The 24,061-nt window shown below is 45.5% G+C and overlaps 1 protein-coding gene across 1 annotated transcript in view; it reads right to left on the reverse strand.

The window, feature by feature from the left end:
* LOC124775978 (protein Wnt-6-like) overlaps window positions 1-14,750 on the reverse strand; it is a 152,875-nt gene extending 138,125 nt beyond the window's left edge. The window contains exons 1-2 of the mRNA XM_047250819.1: window positions 14,507-14,750; window positions 2,705-2,814 (exon numbers count right to left, since the gene is read on the reverse strand). Coding sequence (XP_047106775.1) covers window positions 2,705-2,814; window positions 14,507-14,750 — 354 coding nt within the window. The remainder of the gene's footprint in view (window positions 1-2,704; window positions 2,815-14,506) is intronic.
* Between the last annotated feature and the right edge of the window lie 9,311 nt (window positions 14,751-24,061).

Below are 24,061 nucleotides of genomic sequence, written 5' to 3' on the forward strand. Positions count from 1 at the left end.
GGTTTCACACGATCGTCTTTTTCGAAACCCATGCTGATTCCTACAAAGTAGATTTCTAGTCTCCAGAAAAGTGATTATGCTCGAACGTAATACGTGTTCCGAAATTCTGCAACTTATCGACGTTAGATATATAGGTCTATAGTTCGCACATCTGTTCGACGACCCTTCTTGAAAATATGGATGACCTGAGACCTTTTCCCATCTTTTGAACCGCTACGCTCTTCTAGAGACCTACGGTACACCGTTGCAAGAAGGGGGCAAGTTCCTTCGCGTACTCTGTGTGAAATCGAACTGGTATCCCATCAGGTCCAGTGGCCTTTCCTCTTTTGAGCGATTTTAATTGGTTTTCTATCGCTCTGTCATGTATTTCGATATCTACCATTATGTCATCTGTGCGACAATCTAGAGAAGGAACTACCATGCAGTGTTCCTCTGTGAAACAGCTTTGGAAAAAGACATTTAGCATTTCGGCCTTTAGTCTGTCATCCTCTGTTTCAGTACCATTTTGGTCACAGAGTATCTGGACATTTTGATTTGATCCATCTACAGCTTTGATATAAGACCAAAATTTCTTAGGATTTTCTGCCAAGTCAGTACACAGAACTTTACTTTCGAATTCATTGAACGCCACTCGCATAGCCCTCCTCACACTACATTTCGATCCGTGTAATTTTTGTTTGTCTGCAAGACTTTGGCTATGTTTATGTTTCCTGTGAAGTTCCCTTTGCTTCCGTAGCAGTTTTCTAACTCGGTTGTTGTACCACGGTGGCTCTTTTCCATCTCTTACGATCTTGCTTGGCATATACTCATCTAATGCAAATTGTACGATGGTTTTGAACTTTGTCCACTGATTCTCAACACTATCTGCACTTGAGACAGAACTTTTGTGTTGAGCCGTCAAGTACTCTGAAATCTGATTTTTGTCACTTTTGCTAAACGGAAAAATCTTGCAACCTTTTTTAATATTTCTATTTACGGCTGAAATAATCGATGCAGTAACCGCTTTATGACCGCTGATTCCCTGTTCTGCGTTAACTGTTTCAAATAGTTCGGGTCTGTTTGTCACCACAAGGTGTAATATGTTATCGCCACGAGTCGGTTCTCTGTTTAACTGCTTAAGGTAGTTTTCAGATAATGCACTTAAAAAAATTTCACTGGATACTTTGTCCCTGCCACCCGTTATAAACATGTGAGTTTCCCAACGTAAGGGCATCACACACATCCGAACTGAAGCGCCTACAACCGCTCGGCCACAACGGCCGGCTGCATGGATGTCCGAAGAAACATAGCATCGTATTTCAAAATAACACAGGTCCTACAATATTGTACCGCATTTGCCAATACTCCGTAGTATCACCTTCTCGCGCCTCCTAGCAACACCACTTCGATGTGTTTTGCCCACGTCGTGTCCGTGTCACGCCACCGGCACACGGTACGCCAGACGTCGCTGCGCGCTTGACCCTCTCATGGATAAAATTCATTTTTTACAGATTTTTAACATATTAAGGTGATAACAGTTTCTTTTCAGTCCCATTGTTATATTTTCACCACCAAAATATTTTTAAGTTCTCCATTTTTTCACAAGAGGAAGTGAGACACACATGTCCCGTGAACCAACGCAAGATACCTTTTCTGCTGACTGACTGATTTTGTAATTTTATTTTTTTAGCTACAAACAGGATTTTGCAGAGAATAAAATAACTACAAATTATACATGCATGTAAACTTTTTCTTTGTGTAGAGCCAGTGTAAAAAACATTCATTACATTTCAGTTTTCATGATACATGATCAATACTTACAAATCTTTACATGCCATGAAACTTGGAAAAACATGGTGTGGCACAGAGTGGTACACCACAAGCAGTGCAAACAACTTTTGTTCTCTTCTGTTTAGAGTTTGTGCTGCAGAATCTGCATCGCTTCCTAGTGCCACTGTCTGTCGGTACATGTTTGCCTACGTTCACGAGCCGGACGTCATCTGGCACACCAGAGACTCTTCTCTTTGCTGGGAAGAAAGTGGGCATTGATCCCCTCTTTTTCCTGGATGAATACCCATTGATCAGTTGTCTTGCTAATATTTACAAATAATGTCTGCTGGGACACATGTGTCCCACCAATTTTATTTCGATTATAAGATAGTACAGTCGCTGAGAAGTACATTCCACACTGTATTTGTACTAAAAAATGATTATTAAGTTAATAATAAGATGAATTACTTACTTCAGACATCGCTGGAAAGTGAGAAATGATGAAAACTGAAGAATGACACAAATAAGTCGCGTTGCAGCGGCCATATACATATACACGCCAGTCAACAAAAGTAGTCACGGCTTCTCTATTGCCTTTGCAGGGCAGTCCCGATTTTTCTCTTAGGTTCAGTACAGTCGTCCTTAGATGGCAGCACCGTGCAGAGCTGGGTAACATATATCCCGACACTCGAACTGGCGCTCAAAGTTAGTGGGACATATAAGACCCTTCAACCACGAAAGGGTTAAGGAAAGTGTAAATGACCAGTTAGGGCAGGGGGCGGCCTACCTGCATGCCGACGGCGAGGTTGTGCCGCAGCACGGTCTCGCGGGCGTCTGCGGGCTCGGCGGCGGCGCCCGCCGGCAGCAGGAAGCGCCTGGCGAGGCGGCGGCCGGCGGCGGCGACGGCGCCCTCTGGGCAGGCGCCGGACTCGCGCAGCAGGCGACGGCTGTCGGCCGTCGCGGGGCAGCCGCAGCGCCTCAGCTGGCCGCGCGCGCACGCCCGGGACACGGCGTCCGCCAGCGCCGCCCCAGACACCGCCTGCAGCGCCGCCGTCTCGCGGAACTCTGCGGCCCAACAGCGCGTCCCTCCTGAGGCAGCATCTCGACAATTCCACACAAGGGAACCCCTACCGCCAAAGAGGTTTCTAAAGACGGCGCACATGCTCGGAACGTGGAACGACGGGAAAGGAAATCGGCCGTGCCCTTTCAAAGGAACCATTCCGGTATCTTTTAGGGAAATTACGAAAACGCCGTCTCAAAAATGAGATCAACAGGAAGTGCAAAATGGTTAAGCAGGGATGGCTAGAGGACAAATATAAGGATGTAGAGGCACATATCACTAGAGGTAAGATAGATACTGCCTACAGCGGACGTCACATGACATCCGGGGTAAAGTTCGTTTGTTGATCCTTCCACTCAGTTTTTATTCTAGAGGCCGACCAGCTCTCTGACCGAACACGCTGAGCTACCGTGCCGGCGGGCTGTGTTTTTTGTAGTTTTTTTTGTAGTTTACTGGTGTGGTCCTCGTGGGATCCCAAGCACGGACCCCACGGGGGTACCCGGCATGCTCCACATGCCAGGGGAGGGGTGGAGGCCAAGGGCCAGGGAGTCTGAAAATTCCAGCGCCGGCCGGGAATTGGACCCCGACCCGGCTGGGGCGATTCGCCTCAGCCGAGGCGCTGGAACGTTCCAGACTGTAACCGCTAGACCACCGAGGACCCCAACCCATCTGAGCCACCGAGGACACAGAGGATAGTGCGACTGCAGGGACTTATCTCTGGCACGCCTCCCGCGACACCCACATTCTCAACGTATTGTCCCGCACTACATTCGTGGTGCCCCCGCCCATTATACTCGTTACTCGCGGCGCGTTGCCGATTTCCGAAAGAATTCAGCCACTTGTTGTGCATCCGCACAGAAGAAGAAGATGGTCAAGTGGCCGGTGAGCCTTAACTATTTATATACTAAGATGGTATCTGTTCTTTCGGACATAAGGCGTGCCAGAGATAAGTCCCTGCAGTCGCTACATCCTCTGAGTCCTCGGTGGCTCAGATGGATAGAGCGTCTGCCATGTAAGCAGGAGATGCCGGGTTCGAGTCCCGGTCGGGCACACATTTTCATCTGTCCCCGTTGACATACAGGGAGCGAAAGGCTATTTACAATTTGTATAGAAACCAGATGGCAGTTATAAAAAAGTGGAAATGTCGTGTGGCTAGGGCCTCCCGTCGGGTAGACCGTTCGCCTGGTGCAGTTCTTTCGATTTGACGTCACTTCGGCGACCTGCGCGTCGATGGGGATGAAATGATGATGATTAGGACAACACAACACCCGGTCCCTGAGCGGAGAAAATCTCCGACGCAGCCGGGAATCGAACCCGGGCCCTTAGGATTGACAGTCTGTCACGCTGACCACTCAGCTACCGGGGCGTACATGGCAGTTATAAGAGTCGAGGGGCACGAAAGGGAAGCACTGGTTGGGAAGGGAGTGAGACATGGTTGTATCCTATCCCCGATGTTATTCAATCTGTATATTGAGCAAGCAGTAAAGAGAACAAAAGAAAAATTCGGAGTACGAATTAATATCCATGAAGAAGAAATAAAAACTTTGAGGTTCGCCGATGACATTGTAATTCTCTCAGAGACAGCAAAGGACCTGGAAGAGAAGCTGAACGGAATGGACAGTGTCTTGAAAGGAGGATATAAGATGAACATCAACAAAAGCAAAACGAGGATAATGGAATGTAGTCGAATTAAATCGGGTGATGCTGAGGGAATTAGATTAAGAAATGAGACGCTTAAAGTAGTAAAGGAGTTTTGCTATTTGGGGAGCTAAATAACTGATGATGGTCGAAGTAGAGAGGATATAAAATGTGGACTGGCAATGGCAAGGAGAGCGTTTCTGAAGAAGAGAAATTTGTTAACATCGAGTATAGATTTAAGTGTCAGGAAGCCGTTTCTGAAAGTATTTGTATGTATGGAGTGTAGCCATGTATGGAAGTGAAACATGGACGATAAATCGTTTGGACAAGAAGAGAATAGGAGCTTTCGAAATGTGGTGCTACAGAAGAATGCTGAAGATTAGAGTGGTAGATCACATAACTAATGAGGCGGTATTGAATAGAATTGGAGAGAAGAGAAATTTGTGGGACAACTTGACTAGAAGAAGGGATCGGTTGGTAGGGCATATTCTGAGGCATCGAGGGATCACCAATTTACTATTGGAGGGCAGCGTAGAGGGTAAAAATCGTAGAGGGAGACCAAGAGATGAATACACTAAACAGATTCAGAAGGATGTAGGTTGCTGTAGTTATTCAGAGATGAAGAGGCTTGCACAGGATAGAGTAGCATGGAGAGCTACATCTAACCAGTCTCTGGACTGAAGACCACAACAACAACAACAACGAAAAATCTATGCCTGGAAGGCCGGCAGGAATTTGAACCGTCGTCCTCTCGAATTCCAGTCCAATGTGCTAACCACTGCGCTGCCTTTCTCGGAGGCATTTTACACTGGTAATCGAAACGCCGTCGGTTACGGGTCCAGTCCTAGTCATTGTGTTAATTTTTGAATAAAAATCATCAGTAGTGGTATCCGAAGTCTTCATGGGTAAGGGCCACAGTCTTCTTAACGGCCTTGTCAGAGAGGGCGGGAGGGCACACTGAAGTGAGTTTGTGACGTTTGTACGGGCACTTATGACGAGATGAGATGTGTTGATATTTCTACAGATGATAAGACACTTCAGGTAGTGGACCTCGGAAAAGGCTGATCCAGAAGTAGAATACATCGACCTGTCCATTGCTGCCTGCGCCTTACAATTGAGAAAAGTGACTTTTTGCACTAACTCCCAAACCTCCAGATGTCAGACGCCAGATGCTGATATCGGTCCCAATGACTGAATCAATAGAGTATCGACGAAATCACCGATTTAGTCCGTGCTACATGCTGTCGTCCAGTAGAGCATGCGTAAACTGTACTTAAAAGTAACGCGAGAACTATGGAGCACAGGAAAATCGCATCTGTGAATAATTATGTTGATCTCCCGTTGGTGAGTTGGTAGATCGCAAGTTCATCATACCATAGGTCACGCGCTCAAACCCCGCTGATAACAACTTTTTTTTTAACTGGTTACAGGTGAAACTGTTATATGGGAGAATATTTTCCTGATATATAAAGGAAATTTTCGGAGTTTGTAACAATGTTCTTTTGGCAGTCTGCTTTCGCTTCGTTAGTTGAAAGCAGCAAACCTATAGAGTACGTTTGTATGGATAGGTGTGGTGTTCCGACGGACATTCTGTCGAACAAACAGTTTGGACAGGTGTTCATTCTTCACGCCAATCTTAAAAGATCTTTAGAGGGAACATAGAACACTGTTCCCGCTGTCTACGTTTTGCTACACAACAAAAAGCCAGAAATATACAATCTTTTTATTTGTTTATTAAAACCAACTTCTTCGGAAGGAATCGTGCGTCTCTCATCATGAAAATTGGTACTTGTCCAGTCAGCTAGAAGTTTGTTTATTAAAACAGAGGTTAGAGGTTGCAATTATTTTAAGCAATGCTTGAGCGAACACGTTTAGCATTGTGGCTTAGTACCTGTCTATAAAGAAAACAAAGCAATACACTGTATCAATGTGCTCAGCTCTGGCATATGTCCCCCTGGGAATGTTGGATGATGGTTGGTTGGCTGTCGATTCAGGAGAGCTCGTCTGAAAACCAAAAGCTTCAGGACTTTTACGACTCTTTCTAGACCAGTGGCACGATAACAAGCATACGCCAAGAGATATGTCGAATTGCAGTGGCAGCCGCCATAGCACTAACAACGTCTCTGAAGACATTAATATCAAAAGTTCATCCAAATGTTTACGCATTTGTAAAAAATCTACGAGAAGGCACCGAGTACCATGGTAACCAGTTAACCAGTTTGAACGATTAATTTTAAATTTCGATAGGAAAAGAAAAAGGAGTCAGAAATTAAGACTAACGAAACTGCTGCGAAGGCTTTAAAAAGAATTCAAATTGACAGCAGCTACGGACTATTCTCACTTGAGCGGCCTACACACAGAAATGGCAGCGAAGAAGAAAACGACACAACAATTGTAAATTGTAGAACTATTGACGAGCGGTTTAGTGCACGTCATACTTGTTGGCAATGCTATAAATAAATTTAATTCGAGACGAAATTAGACTACCTCTTCGTGGTTTTCTGTGGAAGCGTCACACACTCTCTAAATGTCTCACGCTTTTTGTAAAATACTCGCTAATGAAGACCGACAACATTACATCAAAGGCATTGCATCTTTTAGGGAATCAGCCGGCCGTAGTGGCCGAGCGGTTCTAGGCGTTTCAGTCCGCTGCTGCTATGGTCGCAGGTTCGAATCCTGCCTCGGGCATGGATGTGTGTGATATCCTTAGGTTAGTTAGGTTTAAGCTAAGTTCTAGGAGACTGATGACCTCAGATGTTAAGTCCCATTTGAACCACTTTAGGGAATCATTGCGGCGTGTTCCTCGAGAGATTCTTAGAATCAAAATCTGTATGAGCGGACACCGAATGGAAAAGGCGCTTAAGTGTCACTCTGGACAAGCGTTCCAACCCCGACTGTGGCGTAGGGTATCTTGTTGCCCTTTGAGTAGGAAGTAGTAGACCTACCCGGTCAGGCTAAATAAGTAATAAATAGCAATAAATAAATAAGAGACTTGACCTTAAGTAGTATATTGTAATTTTTAATTGAAACTACGTTTTGAAGATTCTACAGTCATTGAGGATTAATGCACTCAGAGCTGTTTCGACAGGAATCTTCACCTATACTTTTTTAAAAAAAAAAAAAAAATAAATAAAAAATAAAAATAAAAAAAAAAACTAACTTTCAACTTAGTGAAATGGGAACCCATATCAATCCTTGTCATCTGATCTTTTAACTGTTACTGGAAAGCAGCTATTTCGTTAACTAGCTCCGCTGTATCAGCATGTGTGCTACATTTGCCACCAAAATCAGTATACCTGATTCCTCCACCGTCGCGTCTGACTCCAGTCCGCAGTCGGCAAAAATCTGAAGCTTTCCGTCAAATAACTATTTCCTTTAGCACCTGCTTGCCCATCTTTGAGACCATACAGTACGGTAGCGAAGTAGCAGCAAGAAGATTGTTCAACGTGAGGAATCTGTGTAGGAGGCAGCTGTATGATTCAGGTGCAGTGTTAGCATCTAAACCACGTTAGCGATAGACGTCTATTCGATAATAGTCGTCCTTTATGATGCTACGTGGGTGAAATAACACTGTGCCAATAGTGTGCGTTTAGAGAAGTGGATAGCAAATAGGAACACCCGGGGTAAGGAGTGCTTATGCAACTCTTCATGTTAGTTTTTAAGCCCCTCATTATTTCTCGCTTTTTTTCGGTCAGTTTTTGCGCACCCTCTGTACCCATGCTCTTGTGTGTGTGTGTGTGTGTGTGTGTGTGTGTGTGTGTGTGAGAGAGAGAGAGAGGGAGAGAAAGAGAGAGAGACTGGAATACTAGTATACGTTAACGTCATGTTGGCAGTGCAATCTTTCTGCAAAGACAAGACAGAAAATACAAAGCCACTACCGCGCCTGGAAATAGATTTTGATGTCATGCCACTGTGGTTTCATTGTTGCCGGAATTAATTGCCGTCACTGAACGTATTGTAATGTTTTGTTTCTGAGGCTTGTGGGAATTAATTTAGTGACCGCGGTCAGCTTTTCGTAAACGTTCCCAGCCTAGTAGCGATGCAGTTTAATGTTTTGTTCGTAATAGAGTCCGCTCTATTAGCTGAATGGTCAGCGCGTTGGAATGCCATGCACGGGGACCCGGGTTCGATTCACGGCTGGGGAGGTGGATTTTCTCCCCTCAGGGACTGGGTGTCGTGCTGTCCTCATCATCATTTCATCCCTATTGTCGACACGCAGGTCGCCCAATGTGGCGCCGCAATCAATAAGACCTGCACTTGGCAGGCGAACTTCCCGACTGGGAACTCGCGGCCACTGACGCCACCAACCTATTTATTTCGTAATACGGGGCTCGAGGTTTTACCTTAAGCTGTGCTATAGGAGACTTCCTGCCCTTACTGCTAACTGAGCTTGAGACATGGAGTGAAGTCAGTGGTTTCCTGTAAATGCCATCGTGTGAGCTGTATTTACTAGAAGGTCGGCCTATAGGCAGCAGTTAGCAGAGATTAGAGATTACTTGTAGATGGGGTAGGGACATATTTAAAAACCTACATCCTTATGATTCAAGTTTAATACGAGTAGTGCAAAAGACTTAACATGAACTTGAGAAAAACTAAGTTACGTAATTACTTGTTTGTTTGTTTACAGGTACACAATAAAATCCCGCGCCACAGAACCTTAGAACACCACTAGGAGACACAAAACAAAATTTCATTTCAAGAACGGCGACGAGGTGTTTTTCGAGTCGGACTGCTTCCTGAACAGTGAAAATGTTCTTTTCTACATCCCAAGTTTCAGGCAAGTAATTTGTCGTTGGGAAAACTGTGTCCTATTGAAGGCTGAGTCTGTAGAAAAAGACCAGCACCAGTACCAAGATTCATGCTCACATCTTCCTTCTTTCGAGGTGTCCGCAGTCCGTGGACTAGTGGCTAGCGTTACTGCCTGTAGATCACGTGGCCGAGCGGTTCTAGGCGCTTCAGTCTGGAATCGCGCGACCGCTATGGTCGCAGGTTCGAATCCTGCCTCGGGCATGGATGTGTGTGATGTCCTTTGGTAAGTTAGGTTTAAGTAGTTCTAAGTTCGAGGGGACTGATGACCTCCGATGTTAAGTCCCATAGTGCTCAGACCCATTTTTGTGGATCACAGGGTCCCGGGTTCGGTTCAGGGCTGGGTCGGGGATTTTCTCCACCTGGGGACTGCGTGTTTGCGTTGTCCTCATCATTTTATCATAATTCTGGAACGTGGCGAGACCTGACAGTGAAAAGATTGGGACTTTGTGCGGCCGCTGATACCGGCATAGTTGAGCACCCCTCCAACCAAATATCATCATCTTCTCTTCAGGTGATAATCATTTATTCGCAAAATATGTATCAAGTGTTTTCAGATCTTCGCTCACGACGCTCTCCACCATCTGGACGGTGACTTCCGTAAAGTGGCGGCAGAGTCATCAGCTTTGAGTGTCACCTCCCCCCGCCTCCCAGTTTGTCCTATCCTTTTTAAGAGGGTGAGCATCGCGGCCGACAAAATAGCTTGTAGCTGTCGGCAGAGCGGCTCTGCGCCTAGTGCCGTTGGAGTAAGGTACTGAAAACTGCTGTTAGATAACTAAGTAGTGATAATGAAGAGGGAGTTTAACGTAGAAGCGGGGGAATTCAGACACTAACCTTCACATTCAAATATTAGGCCTATGTGGAAATGTACTGGTGAACAGGGGTGGAGATACATGGATAAGAACAGCTGTATATCTAAGTTTTAAAAATAGGAATTGATCATTCTTTGTCTAGGCCTGTGGTAAACCGCACATATAAATCATTTTCAGCTCAAAAGATAAGTATTAAATTGACTGAAGGATGCAGGCCCTACTAACCAATGATGCAAACAAATTATACAGCGCCGGTCGCTGTGGCCGAGCGTTTGGCGCTTCAGTCTGGAAGAGCGCGACCGCTACGGTCGCAGGTTCTAATCCTGCCTCGGGCATGGATGTGTGTGATGTCCTTGGGTTAGTTAGGTTTAAGTAGTTCTGAGTTCTAGGGAACTGATGACCTCAGATGTTAAATCCCATAGTGCTCAGAGCCATTTGAACCAAATCATACAGCGTGTCCCAGAAGGGGTGGTCAATAACCAGAGAAATGACAGGAGCGCTCATTTATGGCAGAGAACTTCCTATGGACATGAGCTTTGTTTGACGTCGTTTCTGTTACAGAACAGATTTAATGTACTTGTTGATTTGCGCAGTCATTGTAGAAGAGCGAAAGACGGGACAGAATTACTCGCATGTTTTTGGAAATTCGTATGTTCAACAGCTTGAGGACGTTCTTTTATGGTTCGCGGACTGCAGTGTACTTCCGGAATGGCGGAGCCCCTCTACATTTGACCAGCCGTTTGAGGGAACATCTCAACCGGACGTACCGTAATCGCTGGACTGCTCGTAGTAATACAATTAACTGGCTGCCAACATCGCCTGACCTTGCACCATTAGAGTTTTATTTATGGGGTAGGGTTGCATAAGGTCTGACGTGTACAAAAGAAAGATGAATACGGGAGATGAAGTACGTGGTAGCATACTGAACGTTACTGCCCTCAACTGGAAACGTGCAAAGGCACTCAGCCAAGCGACACAATGTGTCCTCCCAAAAGTGGACAAATGCACTGAAGGTGACGATGGAATATTAGAACATTTATTGTGAACGGTACAACGATTGTAATGTGACGTGTATGATAATGCTTCGAAATGAATGTGTTAAAATATGTACGTATTTTTCAACTGATACTTTGTAAAACGCATGTTGTTATATTTACTAACTGTTCTACATGTGTAAACGTAAAAATGTATTGAATTTTTTATTTAACAAAGAAATTCCCCAAACAGCTGTCAAACTGAGAATTTATTTTATTTTATTTTCGCTATCAGTTCCGGCAATTCAGTATGCCATCTTCAGGTCCCCTATGCACTTCTCAAAAACGATCGATATTTGCATACTGAGGCCAAATGTTTCTGGATCAACAGAGATGCATTGAATTATACAGAAAATAAATAACAATCTAAATTAAACGTGTTCCATCCCGGAAACCATTCAGATAAGGACTGTGCTGGCGTAAGTTGTCGCAAGCACACCAGGCGGCAAATAGGCTGCGAGAAGATCGATAATAGACACGAGAGCAGGTGGGCCTATCAGGAGAGAGGCCAACGACAGACTCGCGACTAACACGCCGCCAACGCCTTCTCGACTGCCAGTATTTACATCGCCATCGCGGACCTGACTCAGCGAGTCGAGTCATCAGTCGCAGCTAGCGGCAGTTGCAGTCGCAGTCGCAGTTAGCTAAGCTTCTAGCTCAGAGACAGGCAGCATCTAGCGATCACAGTAGTGTATATATCGGCACTTGTACTTTCCCAGCAGTGAGGCCAACGTGGACATTACAGAAGAGCTTGTACCACAACACTTGGACTGTCTTAAGTAACTTCTTGTTCTTATGAATAGAGAACCCTGTTAATACATGCGAGCAGTTTGTGTTAAAGAAGAGGATACCGGCTACCAAAGAGCAACCTCTGCTTGCTTCCCCTAGTACAAACCTACAGTGACAGCGAGACGACACAAAAAGGACATATGGCTCAAATGGTTCAAATGGCTTTGAGCACTATGGGACTTAACATGTGAGGTTTTTATTTAACAATGTACTGCACTGTAGTTTCTTCACTAGATTGTCGCACAGATGACAAAATGGTAGATATTGAAATAGATGACAGAGGGATAGAAAAACAATTAAAATCGCTCAAAAGAGGGAAGGTCGCTGGACCTGATGGAATACCAGTTAGATTTTACACAGAGTATGCGAAGAACCTTGCCCCCCTTCTTGCAGCGGTACCTTAGGTCTCTAGAAGAGCGTAGCTTTCCAAAGGATTGGTAAAGGGCACAGGTCATCCCCGTTTTCAAGAAGGGACGTCGAACGGATGTGCAGAACAATAGACCTATATCTCTAACGTCGATCAGTTGTAGAATTTTGGAACATGTACTATGTTCGAGTATAATGACTTTAATGACTTTTCTGGAGATTAGAAATCTACTCTGTAGGAATCAGCATGGGTTTCGAAAAAGAGGATCGTGTGACCCAGCTCGTGCTATTCGTCCACGAGACTCAGAGGGCCATAGACACGGGTTCCCAGGTAGATGCCGTGTTTCTTGACCTCCGCAAGGCGTTGACACACTTCCTCATAGTCGTTTAATGAACAAAGTAAGAGCATATGGACTGTCAGACCAATTGTGTGGTTGGATTGAAGAGTTCCTAGAAGACAGAACGCAGCATGTCATTCTCAATGGAGAGAAGCCTTCCGAAGTAAGAGTGATTTCAGGTGTGCCGCAGGGGAGTGTCGTAAGACCGTTGCTATTCACAATATACATTGATGACCTTGTGGTTAACATCTGAAGTTCACAGAGGCTTTTTGCGGATGACGCTGTAGTATATCGAGAGGTTGTAACAATGTAAAACTACTGAAATTCAGGAGGATCTGCAACGAATTGACGCATGGTGCAGGAAATGGCAATTGAATCTCAATGTAGACAAGTGTAATGTGCTGCGAATACCTAGAAAGAAAGATCCTTTATCATTTAGCTTCAATATAGGAGGCCAGAAACTGGTAGCAGTTAATTCCATAAATTATCTTGGAGTAGGCATTAGGAGTGATTTAAAATGGAATTACCATATAAAATTAATCGTCGGTAAAGCAGACGCCAGACTGAGATTCATTGGAAGAATCCTAAGGAAATGCAATCCGAAAACAAAGGAAGTAGGTTAAAGTACACTTGATCGCCCACTGCTTGAGTACTGCTCACCGGTGTGGGGTCCGTATCAGATAGGGTTGATAGAAGAGACAGAGAAGATCCAACGGAGAGCAGCGCGCTTCGTTACAGGATCACTTAGTATCGCGAATGCGTTACGGAGATGATAGATAAACTCCAGTGGAAGACTCTGTTAGAGAGACGCTCAGTAGCTCGGTACGGGCTTTTGTTGAAGTTTCGAGAACATACCTTCACCGAGGAGTCAAGCAGTATATCGCTCCGTCCTACGTATATCTCGGGAAGAGACCGTGGGGATAAAATCATGGAGATTAGAGCCCACACAGAAGCATACCGACAATCTTCCTTTCCACGAACGATACAAGACTGGAATAGAATGGAGGACCGATAGAGGTACTCAGACTAACCTCCGCCACACACCGTCGTGTGGCTTGCGGAGTATGGATGTAGATGGAGGTGTAGATGTAGAGGAGGTCATCAGTCCCCTAGAATTTAGAACTACTTAAACGTAACTAACCTAAGGACATCACACACATCCATGCCCGAGACAGGATTCGAACCTACGACCTTAGCGGTCGCGCGGTTCCAGACTGAAGCGCCTCGAACCGCTCTGTCACAGCTGCCGGCGGACATATGGCCATATGAAGCTCTTTGCTTCTTTCTCCTGGGACGTCCTGTGTTAAATGTTTTAATACAATAATGGCTCTGAGTACTATGAGACTTAACATCGGAGGTCATCAGTCCCCTAGAACTTAGAACTGCTTAAACCTAACTATCCTAAGGACATCACACACATCCATGCCCGAGGCAAGATTCGAACCTGCGACCATAGCAGTCGCTCGGCTCCGGACTGAAGCGCCTAGAACCGTACGGCCACTGCGGTCGGTAATACAATAATAATATAGTCGGTGTACTGTGTTTATTATTATTAAAATCTGTGACACACGTAGCTGGTTAAAAGTGAGGGTGACGGCAAGTTATATTTGGAAGGGGGAGGGATAAGTACCGAACTGTGACAGTCCAGTCCCCCCCCCCCCCCCCCCCCTCTTCAGAACCGAAAGCAACATCTCAGACCTGCGACGCTGTGTGCTATTTACAAAGGGCAGTTATGGGAAACTTGAGGATTGGTGTACTGACCAGGTAAACGTCAAGGAGTTCGTGAGAGCTGGTTCTCTCTGGTGAAGCATCAAACCACACAGGCGCGCTGCTCTTTCTTTAGATGGTGATCAGCTTTTTTTAGCAGTTAACTTTATTTTAGGATTTGTCCCGAGATGCACGACGTGTACGTACGCTTGGCGAAGACGGACTGTCCGGCTATGGTGAGGGAGCAGTTCCAGCGGTCGTATCGGAAGGCGGCGCGGCAGCCGTCGACCGCTCGGCCGCGGGCCTCCAGCAGCACGGCGGGCAGCGCCGGCTCGCGGCGGCACAGCGAGGCCTGCCGGCGCGTCGCGGGCGGCGCCGGCCAGGGGCAGCGCCCGCGGGCGGCGGGGGCGGCGTCCACCTGCTGCTGCTGCTGCTGCCGGCCGCTCAGCATCGCCCGCACCGTGCGCGCCGTCGCAGACCTCCTGCCGGCACGCGTCGCTGCGCTTTCGTAACGAGCTGACAACTGGCCTCAGCCTCTTTGGACAGAACTTAATGTTAGGAAATGGGTGGCTATCACATTGTTCTTGTCAGGCAATGCAGAACTGGATACCTAGACAATCTCTACTTCATATCATAATGAAACTCGTCATTGTGTCACACTCATTTCATTGTGGAATATAGACTACCATTCTAATGTAGAACAAGATCCAACAGTATACAGGGTGAAAAGTATTTAAACCGACAAACTCTGCGAGGTTGTAGGGGACATTAAAACAAATATTTCTCCCTAATGTCATTTTTTCCTATGAGGAGTATTTAAACCGGTAGACAATTTCTATGGTGACAAGTTAATTAAACCAACAAAAAAGCCCAGGGGGGACATATCTGGGGATCGAACACGGCACGGTACAGGACCACCTCTGCCAATCCACGTTTCTGGGAACCGTCGGTCCAGGAATCGACGCACACGGCGACTGAAATGTGCCGGCGCCCCGTTATGTCGGAACCACATGCGTTGTCCTGTAGGGAGCAGGACGTTTTCCAGCAATTCCAGCAATGCTCTGGCGAGAAAATTGTAATAGTGCCTGCCATTTAATGGCCTAGGTAGCAGATACGGCCCAATTAAACAGTCCCAACCAACACCGCCCCACACATTAACGAAGAACCGTACTTGATGAGCGCTAGTAACTGTGGCATGTGGGTTATCCTCAGTCCAAACATGCTAATTGTGCATGTTGAAGACTCCATCACGCCCGAACGTTGCTTCATCGGTAAACAACACAGAGGATGGAAATGTAGGATGCATTTCACAGTGTCCCAGGTACCACTGGGTGGATAATCAACTGGTTCCAGGTTGTGGACACGCTGTAAGTGAGATGGCCGTAACACTTGCTCTCGAAGGACTGTTCTTTGCACGAGTGCTGATTGAAGGATCTCGCTCCACATGCTGCAAGACAGCTTCCTCAAATTGCAGCGTTCTTACCGTGCGACGGCATCCCTCTCCAGGTAATCTGCTAAATGACTCGGTCTCACGCAGACGTTGGTTCACAGCAGCAAAGGTCGTATGATGCGGGATACGGCGATTAGGATATTGTTGTTGATAAACCCGCTGCGCAGCTCGTCCGTTGTGGTGCGCTACGTAATACGCACCAAGCATGTCAGTGTACTCACTCCAGGTGTATCGCTCCATTGGTAGACAGAGTCAATGCACTACTACACTGGTGGACAGCAGTTATCTACAACTGAAGAGCGTAAAACGCCCTCAAACAAGTGAAGATCGTAATACGGCCTCTAACAAGTGAAGAGCGTAATACGGCCTCCACCGGTTCAAATAATGCTCATAGGAAAAGATGACTTTAAGGAAAAATTTTTTTTTTGATGTCCCCTAAAACCTCTCAGAGTTTGTCGGTTTAAATACTTTTCACTCTGTATGCATCAAATATCTGTAATTTCTAACTGCTGTTGCACATCTACATCTATACTCAAGAGTCAAAGAAACTGGTACACCTGCATAATATCGTTTAGGGCCCACGCAGAAGTGCCGCAACGCATCGTACCATGAATTCGACTAATGTCTGAAGTAATGCTGGAGGAAACTGAAACCAAGAATCCTACAAGGCTGTCCGTAAATCCGTAAGAGTGCGAGGGAGTGGAGATCTTTTCTGAACAGTACGTTGCGAAGCATCCCAGATATGTTCAAAAATGTTTATCTCTGGTGAGTTTGGTGGTCAGCGGAAGTGTTTAAATTCAGAAGAGTGTTCCTGGAACCACACTGTGGCAAATCTGGACGTGTGCGGTGTCGCATTGTTGCCGGCCGAAGTGGCCGTGCGGTTAAAGGCGCTGCAGTCTGGAACCGCAAGACCGCTACGGTCGCAGGTTCGAATCCTGCCTCGGGCATGGATGTTTGTGATGTCCTTAGGTTAGTTAGGTTTAACTAGTTCTAAGTTCTAGGGGACTAATGACCTCAGCAGTTGAGTCCCATAGTGCTCAGAGCCATTTGAACCATTTTTTGTCGCATTGTCCTGTTGGAATTGCCCAAGTCCGTCGGAATGCACAATGGACATGAATGGATGCAGGTGATCAGACAGGATACTTACGTATGTGTCACCTGTCAGAGTCGTATCTAGACGTATCAGTGGTCTCGTATCACTCCAACTGCACACGACCCTCACCATTACAGAGCCTCCACCAGCTTGAACAGTCCCCTGCTGACATGCAGGGTCCATGGGTTCATGAGATTGTCTCCATACCCGTACACTTCCATCTGCTCGATACAATTTCAAACGAGACTCGTCCGACCAGGCAACATGTTCCCAGTCATCAACAGTCCAATGTCGGTGAAGAAGGGCCCAGGCGAAGTGTAAAAATTTGAGTCGTGCAGTCATCAAGAGTACACGAGTGGGCCTTCGGTTCCGAAAGCCTATATCTACATCTACATCTACATACATACTCCGCAATCTACCATACGGTGCGTGACGGAGGGTACCTCGTACCACAACTAGCATCTTCTCTCCCTGTTCCACTCCCAAACAGAACGAGGGAAAAATGACTGCTTATATGCCTCTGTACGAGCCCTATTCTCTCTTATCTTATCTTTGTGGTCTTTCCGCGAAATGTAAGTTGGCGGCAGTAAAATTGTACTGCAGTCAGCCTCAAATGCTGGTTCTCTAAATTTCCTCAGTAGCGATTCACGAAAAGAACGCCTCCTTTCCTCTAGAGACTCCCACCCGAGTTCCTGAAGCATTTCCGTAATACTCGCGTGATGATCAAACCTACCAGTAACAAATCTAGCAGCCCGCCTCTGAATCGATGATGTTTCGTTGAATGTTCGCACGTTGACACTTGTTGATGGCTCAGCATTAAAATCTGCAGCAATTTGCGTCAGAATTGCACTTCTGTTAAGTTGAACGATTCTCTTCTGTCTTCGTTGGCCTCGTTCTTGCAGGATATTTTTCCGGCCTCAGCGATGTCGTAGATTTGATGTTCTACCGGATTCCTGATTCCACGGTACACTCGTGAAATGGTGGTACTGGAAAATCCCCACTTCACCGCTACCTTGGAGATGCTGTGTCCCATCGCTCGGGCGCCGACTACAACACCACGTTCAAACTCACTTAAATCTTGATAGCCTGTCATTGTAGCAGCAGTCACCGATCTAACGAGTGCGCCAGACACTTGTTGTCTTATATAGGCGTATTCTGCCTGTTTGCATATCTCTGCATTTGAATACGCAGGCCTATACCAGTTTCACTGGCACTTCAGTTCAAATGGTTCAAATGGCTCTGAGCACTATGGGACTTAACATCTGTGATCATCAGTTCCCTAGAACTTAGAACTAATTAAATCTAACTAACCTAAGGACATCACACACATCCATGCCCGAGGCAGGATTCGAACCTGCGACCGTAGCGGTCACGCGGTTCCAAACTGAAGCGCCTAGAACCGCACGGCCACACCGGCCGGCGGCGCTTCAGTGTATATATACATAACTACTCTACAGTTTCCACTTTAGTGACTGGTAGAGGATCATAGAGTCATTTTCAGACTATTTATCGATCGTTCGATACTGGAATATCACGTGGGGAAACGATCATCTAAAGCTTTCCGCTTGAGCTCTGGGTTAGACTGATGAGCCAAAACGAGCCAAAACATTATGGGCACCTCCTTAATAACCCGTTTCTTCGTCTTTGGAACGAAATACAATACATCTGTGTTTCTGTGTGTGAGGGTTCCGACAGCTCGTTGGTAGGTTTGTGGAGGTTGTGGCATTAGATGTCTATCGCAGGTCATGTAATTCACACAACTAACGACCGGCCGATTTGCGTACGCGGTGATGGCGCCCACCAGTGACCAACGTTTCGAGCCGCCGTTCACCCTGTTGACGGTGTTTGTGGAGACGCTCACCATCGTAGTGTAGCGAAAATGCTTTTCACCCGTAAAGCCGACACGTTTCTGTTGATAGACTGTCCAATACCGATGGTCCTGTGGCCACTGAAATCGTAATTGACGTTGTCGCTGGGTTAACATGTGAACACGTAGAGAGGGTCTGTAGCGGAGCTCCATGTACAACAATGTACGACAAACGGTTCCTCCGAAACACTTGTGCGTGCACCTGTATAGTGCTTTTTGGCAGAGATGCCACAGATCACCGTCTATCCTATTTCACACAGCAGACAAGCTCCCGAGACCCACGTTCTGTGAAGAATCGTGGACGTCCAACCATTTAGCGCCTGGTGATAGTTTCACTGTTCATCTACCTCTTTCCATAGATGCTCACGGCAGTAGCACGTTAACATCCGACGAGGCTCTGCATAATAACACTCTGCCATTTATCAAAGTTTCTTACCTAATTAAACCTAACTAACACACATCCATGCCCGAGGCAGGATTTCCGTAGATACTCACGGCAGTAGCACGTTAACATCCAACGAGGCTCTGCATAATAACAATCTGCCATTTATCAAAGTTTCTTACCTCAATGGATTTTCACATTTGCAACACATATCGTCGCTAAGCTGATCCCGTTGGTGACTGCTCCGCTTACATACTTTTGTTACTGCATCACGTGTCTTCAGTGCCTCCATGCTGCATCCAACGTCATGGCGGGCAGTGGTCACAAAGTTTTGGATTAGCAATGTATCTTATTTGATGAGGATGATCAGTTATCGCTATGCAGTTGGGGATTAACGTTTTCACTTTCAGCCGACATACTTTGCGACTGAAATTGCGTGATCCCTACGCAACGAAAAACGCCTTTGTTTCATTGACTGCCACCCCAGCTCGCATTTTATATCCTTGAATCATGAGAATATAAAACGAGCAGCATTCCCTTGACGTTTTTTCGCTATCTTCCGTCAATCCTGTCCGGTAAGGATCCCGTGCTGTACAGAAATACTCCGGAAGAGGACAGACGAGCGCAGTGTAGGATGTCTGATTAATAAGTTCACGGGACCAAAATTTCGTCACCCCTATAGAAATTCATTACAAGCATCAAGTAATACTGTGTAATTCCGTCCCTGGACTTGGTAACCACCTGAATTCGGTTAGGAAGTGAGTCCACAAGGCTGTACAGGTACGTCGCATCCAGGTTAAGCCACTCGCTGAGGATCTGATCGCGCAGTTCTACTAAACTGCGGAGATGCTGATGTTGGCGTTGTACCTGCTGTTACAACATTTTCCATAGATTTTCTATGGGGTTATTTTTTAGGACAGTCGAGTTGTGATAGGGTGGGGGCAGTGTTTACAAAACCAGGCACATATTTTTGCAGCCCATTGAACTTTGCTATTGTCGTCTTTATGTGCCTGTGTGAGCAATGTCCTCTATCATGGTGACCGACTCCACACAATTGCACACAATTCCCGTCGCAATCTTCTCATGCTAACAGTTTAGAATGGACGTTCATTCACTAACTGCAGCAATTCACGTCGTGTTTGGAAGCAATTTTGATTCACAGGTCGTGAACCGCGGTTCCGGTCGCTCACAGTCAGGTTCTTTTTCCTGTCGCAATTCTGACGTACTGTTTCGCGACCACGCATGTTACACTACTGCCTGTAGACACGTTGAACAGTGCGCGCGAAATGCTAACAAATCCAACAACTTTACACAATGTATGGCCATGGGCACGCCCAAACACGATTTCCCTTTTTTGCCACTATGTAACGTCCTTACGTTTTTTAGTCACATGTACGTACCACGTCCGCTTGAAACGTAAATATCTCACAGATTTCTACTTTCTTACGGTGATCCAGGGACAGTGCGCCAAGGGTTAAGCACATGACTCGATCGCTGCACCATCTGTAAAGGCTTAACGATTCATTTGTGCGTGCGCACTTGGGTGATTAATTGTTTGTCCAGTGAGGTTATATTTGTCACACTTTCTGAGAATTCTGCCAATAAAATGCAATGTTTGGTTCGCCTTCCCTACAGCATTGTTTACGAGATCATTCCAACGTGAGTCGTTCATATTGTAATCCCTAGATATACAGTTATATTGACAGTCTTTAAATTTAACAGATTTCTTTTAGTATTCATGTCGATGACCACACACTTTTTGTTGTTTGAGTTAATTGCCACTTTTCATACCATACAGATACGTAGTCTACATCATTTCGCAGTTGCTTTTGATCTTGAGATGAGATTATGTTCTGTAAACGACAAGGGTAATCTGCAAACAATGTAAGAGGTCTGGTCAGGTTCTCTCCTAAATCCTTTGTACAGGGCTGTAACACATTAATGATTCATTTAAGGTCAGAATTATACCACTAGCCGCGCGGGATTAGCCGAGCGGTCTCAGGCGCTACAGTCATGGACTGTGCGGCTGGTCCCGGCGGAGGTTCGGGTCCTCCCTCGGGCATGGGTGTGTGTGTTTGTCCTTTGGATAATTTAGGTTAAGTAGTGTGTAAGCTTAGAGACTGATGACCTTAGCAGTTAAGTCCCATAAGATTTCACACACATTTGAACATTATACAACAACATTGATTGTTTTCCAATAATTTAACAGTAACTGTCCTGTAAATAAAACTTTCTGGTTGCATGGATCACTACATGTGCTTTTTTCAAAAGAGACAACATTTTTCCAAATTTAAAAGCCACTTGATTCTGTATATTCTTGTAATTATCTTTCTTCATAACCGCGTTTGCTTGGCCCTTTATATTCAGCTTTCTGCATTATTCACATATTATGTACTGATTACAGAATTATAGTATACTTAAAAAAAAGAATAATTAAAGCAAAACAATGTTGCAATAGTTGTTCACATTGCTGCTTGAAACAGGAGCAACTTATTTTCAGTTATCTGTATGGTTACTAGTTCAATTTTTTAATTTCTTACGTGTTTGAGTTTTTACTAAGCACATTCTTTCGTTTTAATATCAGTGTAGTGTAAAATACCGCCGACTTTAACGATGCTTGTATCGACCCTCGTATCCTACAGGCTTTTGTCTGTCTTGGTTAGAACAGACCAGTATCGGTTAGAGCGTAAGTGGGAGAGCACCTTGCTTTCCTGCTCTTGACAAGCCGAGTACACCGTTCGTTTGTTATATATTTTTACGAGCTTCAAACAGAAGTGCCTTTTGTACTGTTATCTAGTTCCCTTACTAAATTTCTTGCGTTTTTGTGTGCTTATCAGGCACACTTTAGCTTTCTAATAGCTGTGTAGTGCACAGCTTTGCTGTTTTTGGTACGGATAGGGACTGTGATTGCTTTGTTCACATGCGACATGAGGTAGTTACAGTTATTTCACAACAGGGTAATTTACATTGTGTTACTTAAGTGCTGTTTTATTATCATTTAACCGGTTCATATGTTTAATTTCATTACTAATTGTGTCGTGAGCTTTAATTTTCAGTATTTCTAACAGGGAAGACGCAAAACATTGATGAGCCACCGATCCGCCATTGGCGTTGTCTTATTACTAGTTGACAATGTCCATTATTATTAATTATATGTGCGGAACCTGCAGTCATTCAGAAAAGAAGCCCCAGCTTTTGAGATCAGTCATGAAGCATAGAACGAGTACCAAATCGCGATATGCAAATTACATTTTCTAAAGTTCAATGGATCCGTGTCTTCTGTTACGCCACTCCAAACACCTATCTGGAATCACAATCTTCACTCTGGAAACATTTTAAAACATTTGATTTACGGAGGTGGAAGCACCACCTTAACAGGATCCGGGGAACGTCCAGCACTAGAGATGGGCAAACTCGTTCATCCTTGGGAACTAGTTCACTGGTGATCGCTCTTTTTCGGGAACCGTTCATTTTTACTCGTTCACCGTTCATTTGTGCTTGGTATATGGTTCTTATCAAAAATTGAAAATTAGTAGCATAGGTGACTGAAGATAGAAGGCGCCAAGAGGGGGAACTTGCCTCCCCCCTGGAGTACAGAGTTTTTATTCATTACAGAATTCTCACACACTTGTTATTTTCGTGATTCTGCAGAACCTCTCGGTTAACCAACTGTGGCGTTATGTGGCTGATCGTGGTGAAATGATATAAGGTGGCGCACGAAAAACCGGCCCCGAGTACAGGCTGTTCGGCAATTACTCACGATTTGTCGACCGCTGCCGTCAGAATGTATGAACATGTAATAATTAGGCAGTGAAGAAATAACCAATAAGCTAATGCAAACAACAACTTCGAAACAATAATGACGATTGGTGGGCGACAATGAGCAGTCGAGTACTCGGGTCCTATTTTTCGTGCCCCACCCTGTACCACTGAAATAAAATTGTAGAAGTTATCACTCACTCTTTACAAAATGTGACACCAGACACACAATTACGAAGCGCGAGCTTCATTCGGTTGTTAAGTCGGTCTGCTTTCCATAAAAATGTACATGCTCTCTTACCTTGAGTTAAAAAAAAAAGGACAGAAAATGGCCACTCGTGTGTGCCTTGCCGGCTTCCTTTGCATGTGTAATAACAAAAAAAAAAAAAAAAAAAAAATGCCTTTTTACTAGAATTTCTTCTGCAGTATATCGAAATAGTGAAGTAAGCTGATATGCCGTTTTGTTACCTAAAAAGATGTATGTATTACATACCACGTAATTTTTACGTAATTTACGTAAGTATAAAATACATTTATGGACGCTGAATAGAATACGAAAAGAACCAGAAGTTCAGAGTTCAAAAAAGGTTTGAAACAGATCTAGAATAGGTGTGTGCAGCGAACGAAACGATACTGAACTAAACTATGAGCAGTCGGCAGTGGCGACGCGAAGGAGAACGAGTCCGCCCGAGCGAGACCGAGACCGAGACAGATGGGAACGGGACCGAGGCTGGAACGAGACCGGCCGACGTGCCGTTGCGGGAACGAGACCGCACGTTTCCCGTTCCCGGGAACTATAAGTAGATACCCGCGACAGAAGGTATCGAAGATCCTGAGCGAAATGCGGTCGCTCAGTCTGTTCCAGATATAGCTTTCCGGCCCGCGAAGTTTGGGCATTCACAGAGCGTGGGATTACATATAGTTGGAACTCCAAAGTTAGAAGCCTAATGTGGCCCATTAGGGATACAGCTGCCAAGGAGGGGAAGGAATCCAGTATGTACTCTGTGTCCATACCAGAAAGAGTCATTCCAGATGCGGAAAGGCTGCTTCCGGATACCACGAAGAGCGCAGGGTGGAGCCAACTGCAGGTGGTGACTCATATCGGTAATAACGACGCGTGTTGTTTCGGATCCACTCCGGTTTCGGATGGCTAATTGAAGTGATAAGGACTACCACTCTTGCTTACGAGATGAAGGCGGAGCTCACAATCT

Source organism: Schistocerca piceifrons, chromosome 2 (genome assembly GCF_021461385.2).
Source record: "Schistocerca piceifrons isolate TAMUIC-IGC-003096 chromosome 2, iqSchPice1.1, whole genome shotgun sequence".
Classification (NCBI taxonomy): Eukaryota; Metazoa; Arthropoda; class Insecta; order Orthoptera; family Acrididae; genus Schistocerca; species Schistocerca piceifrons.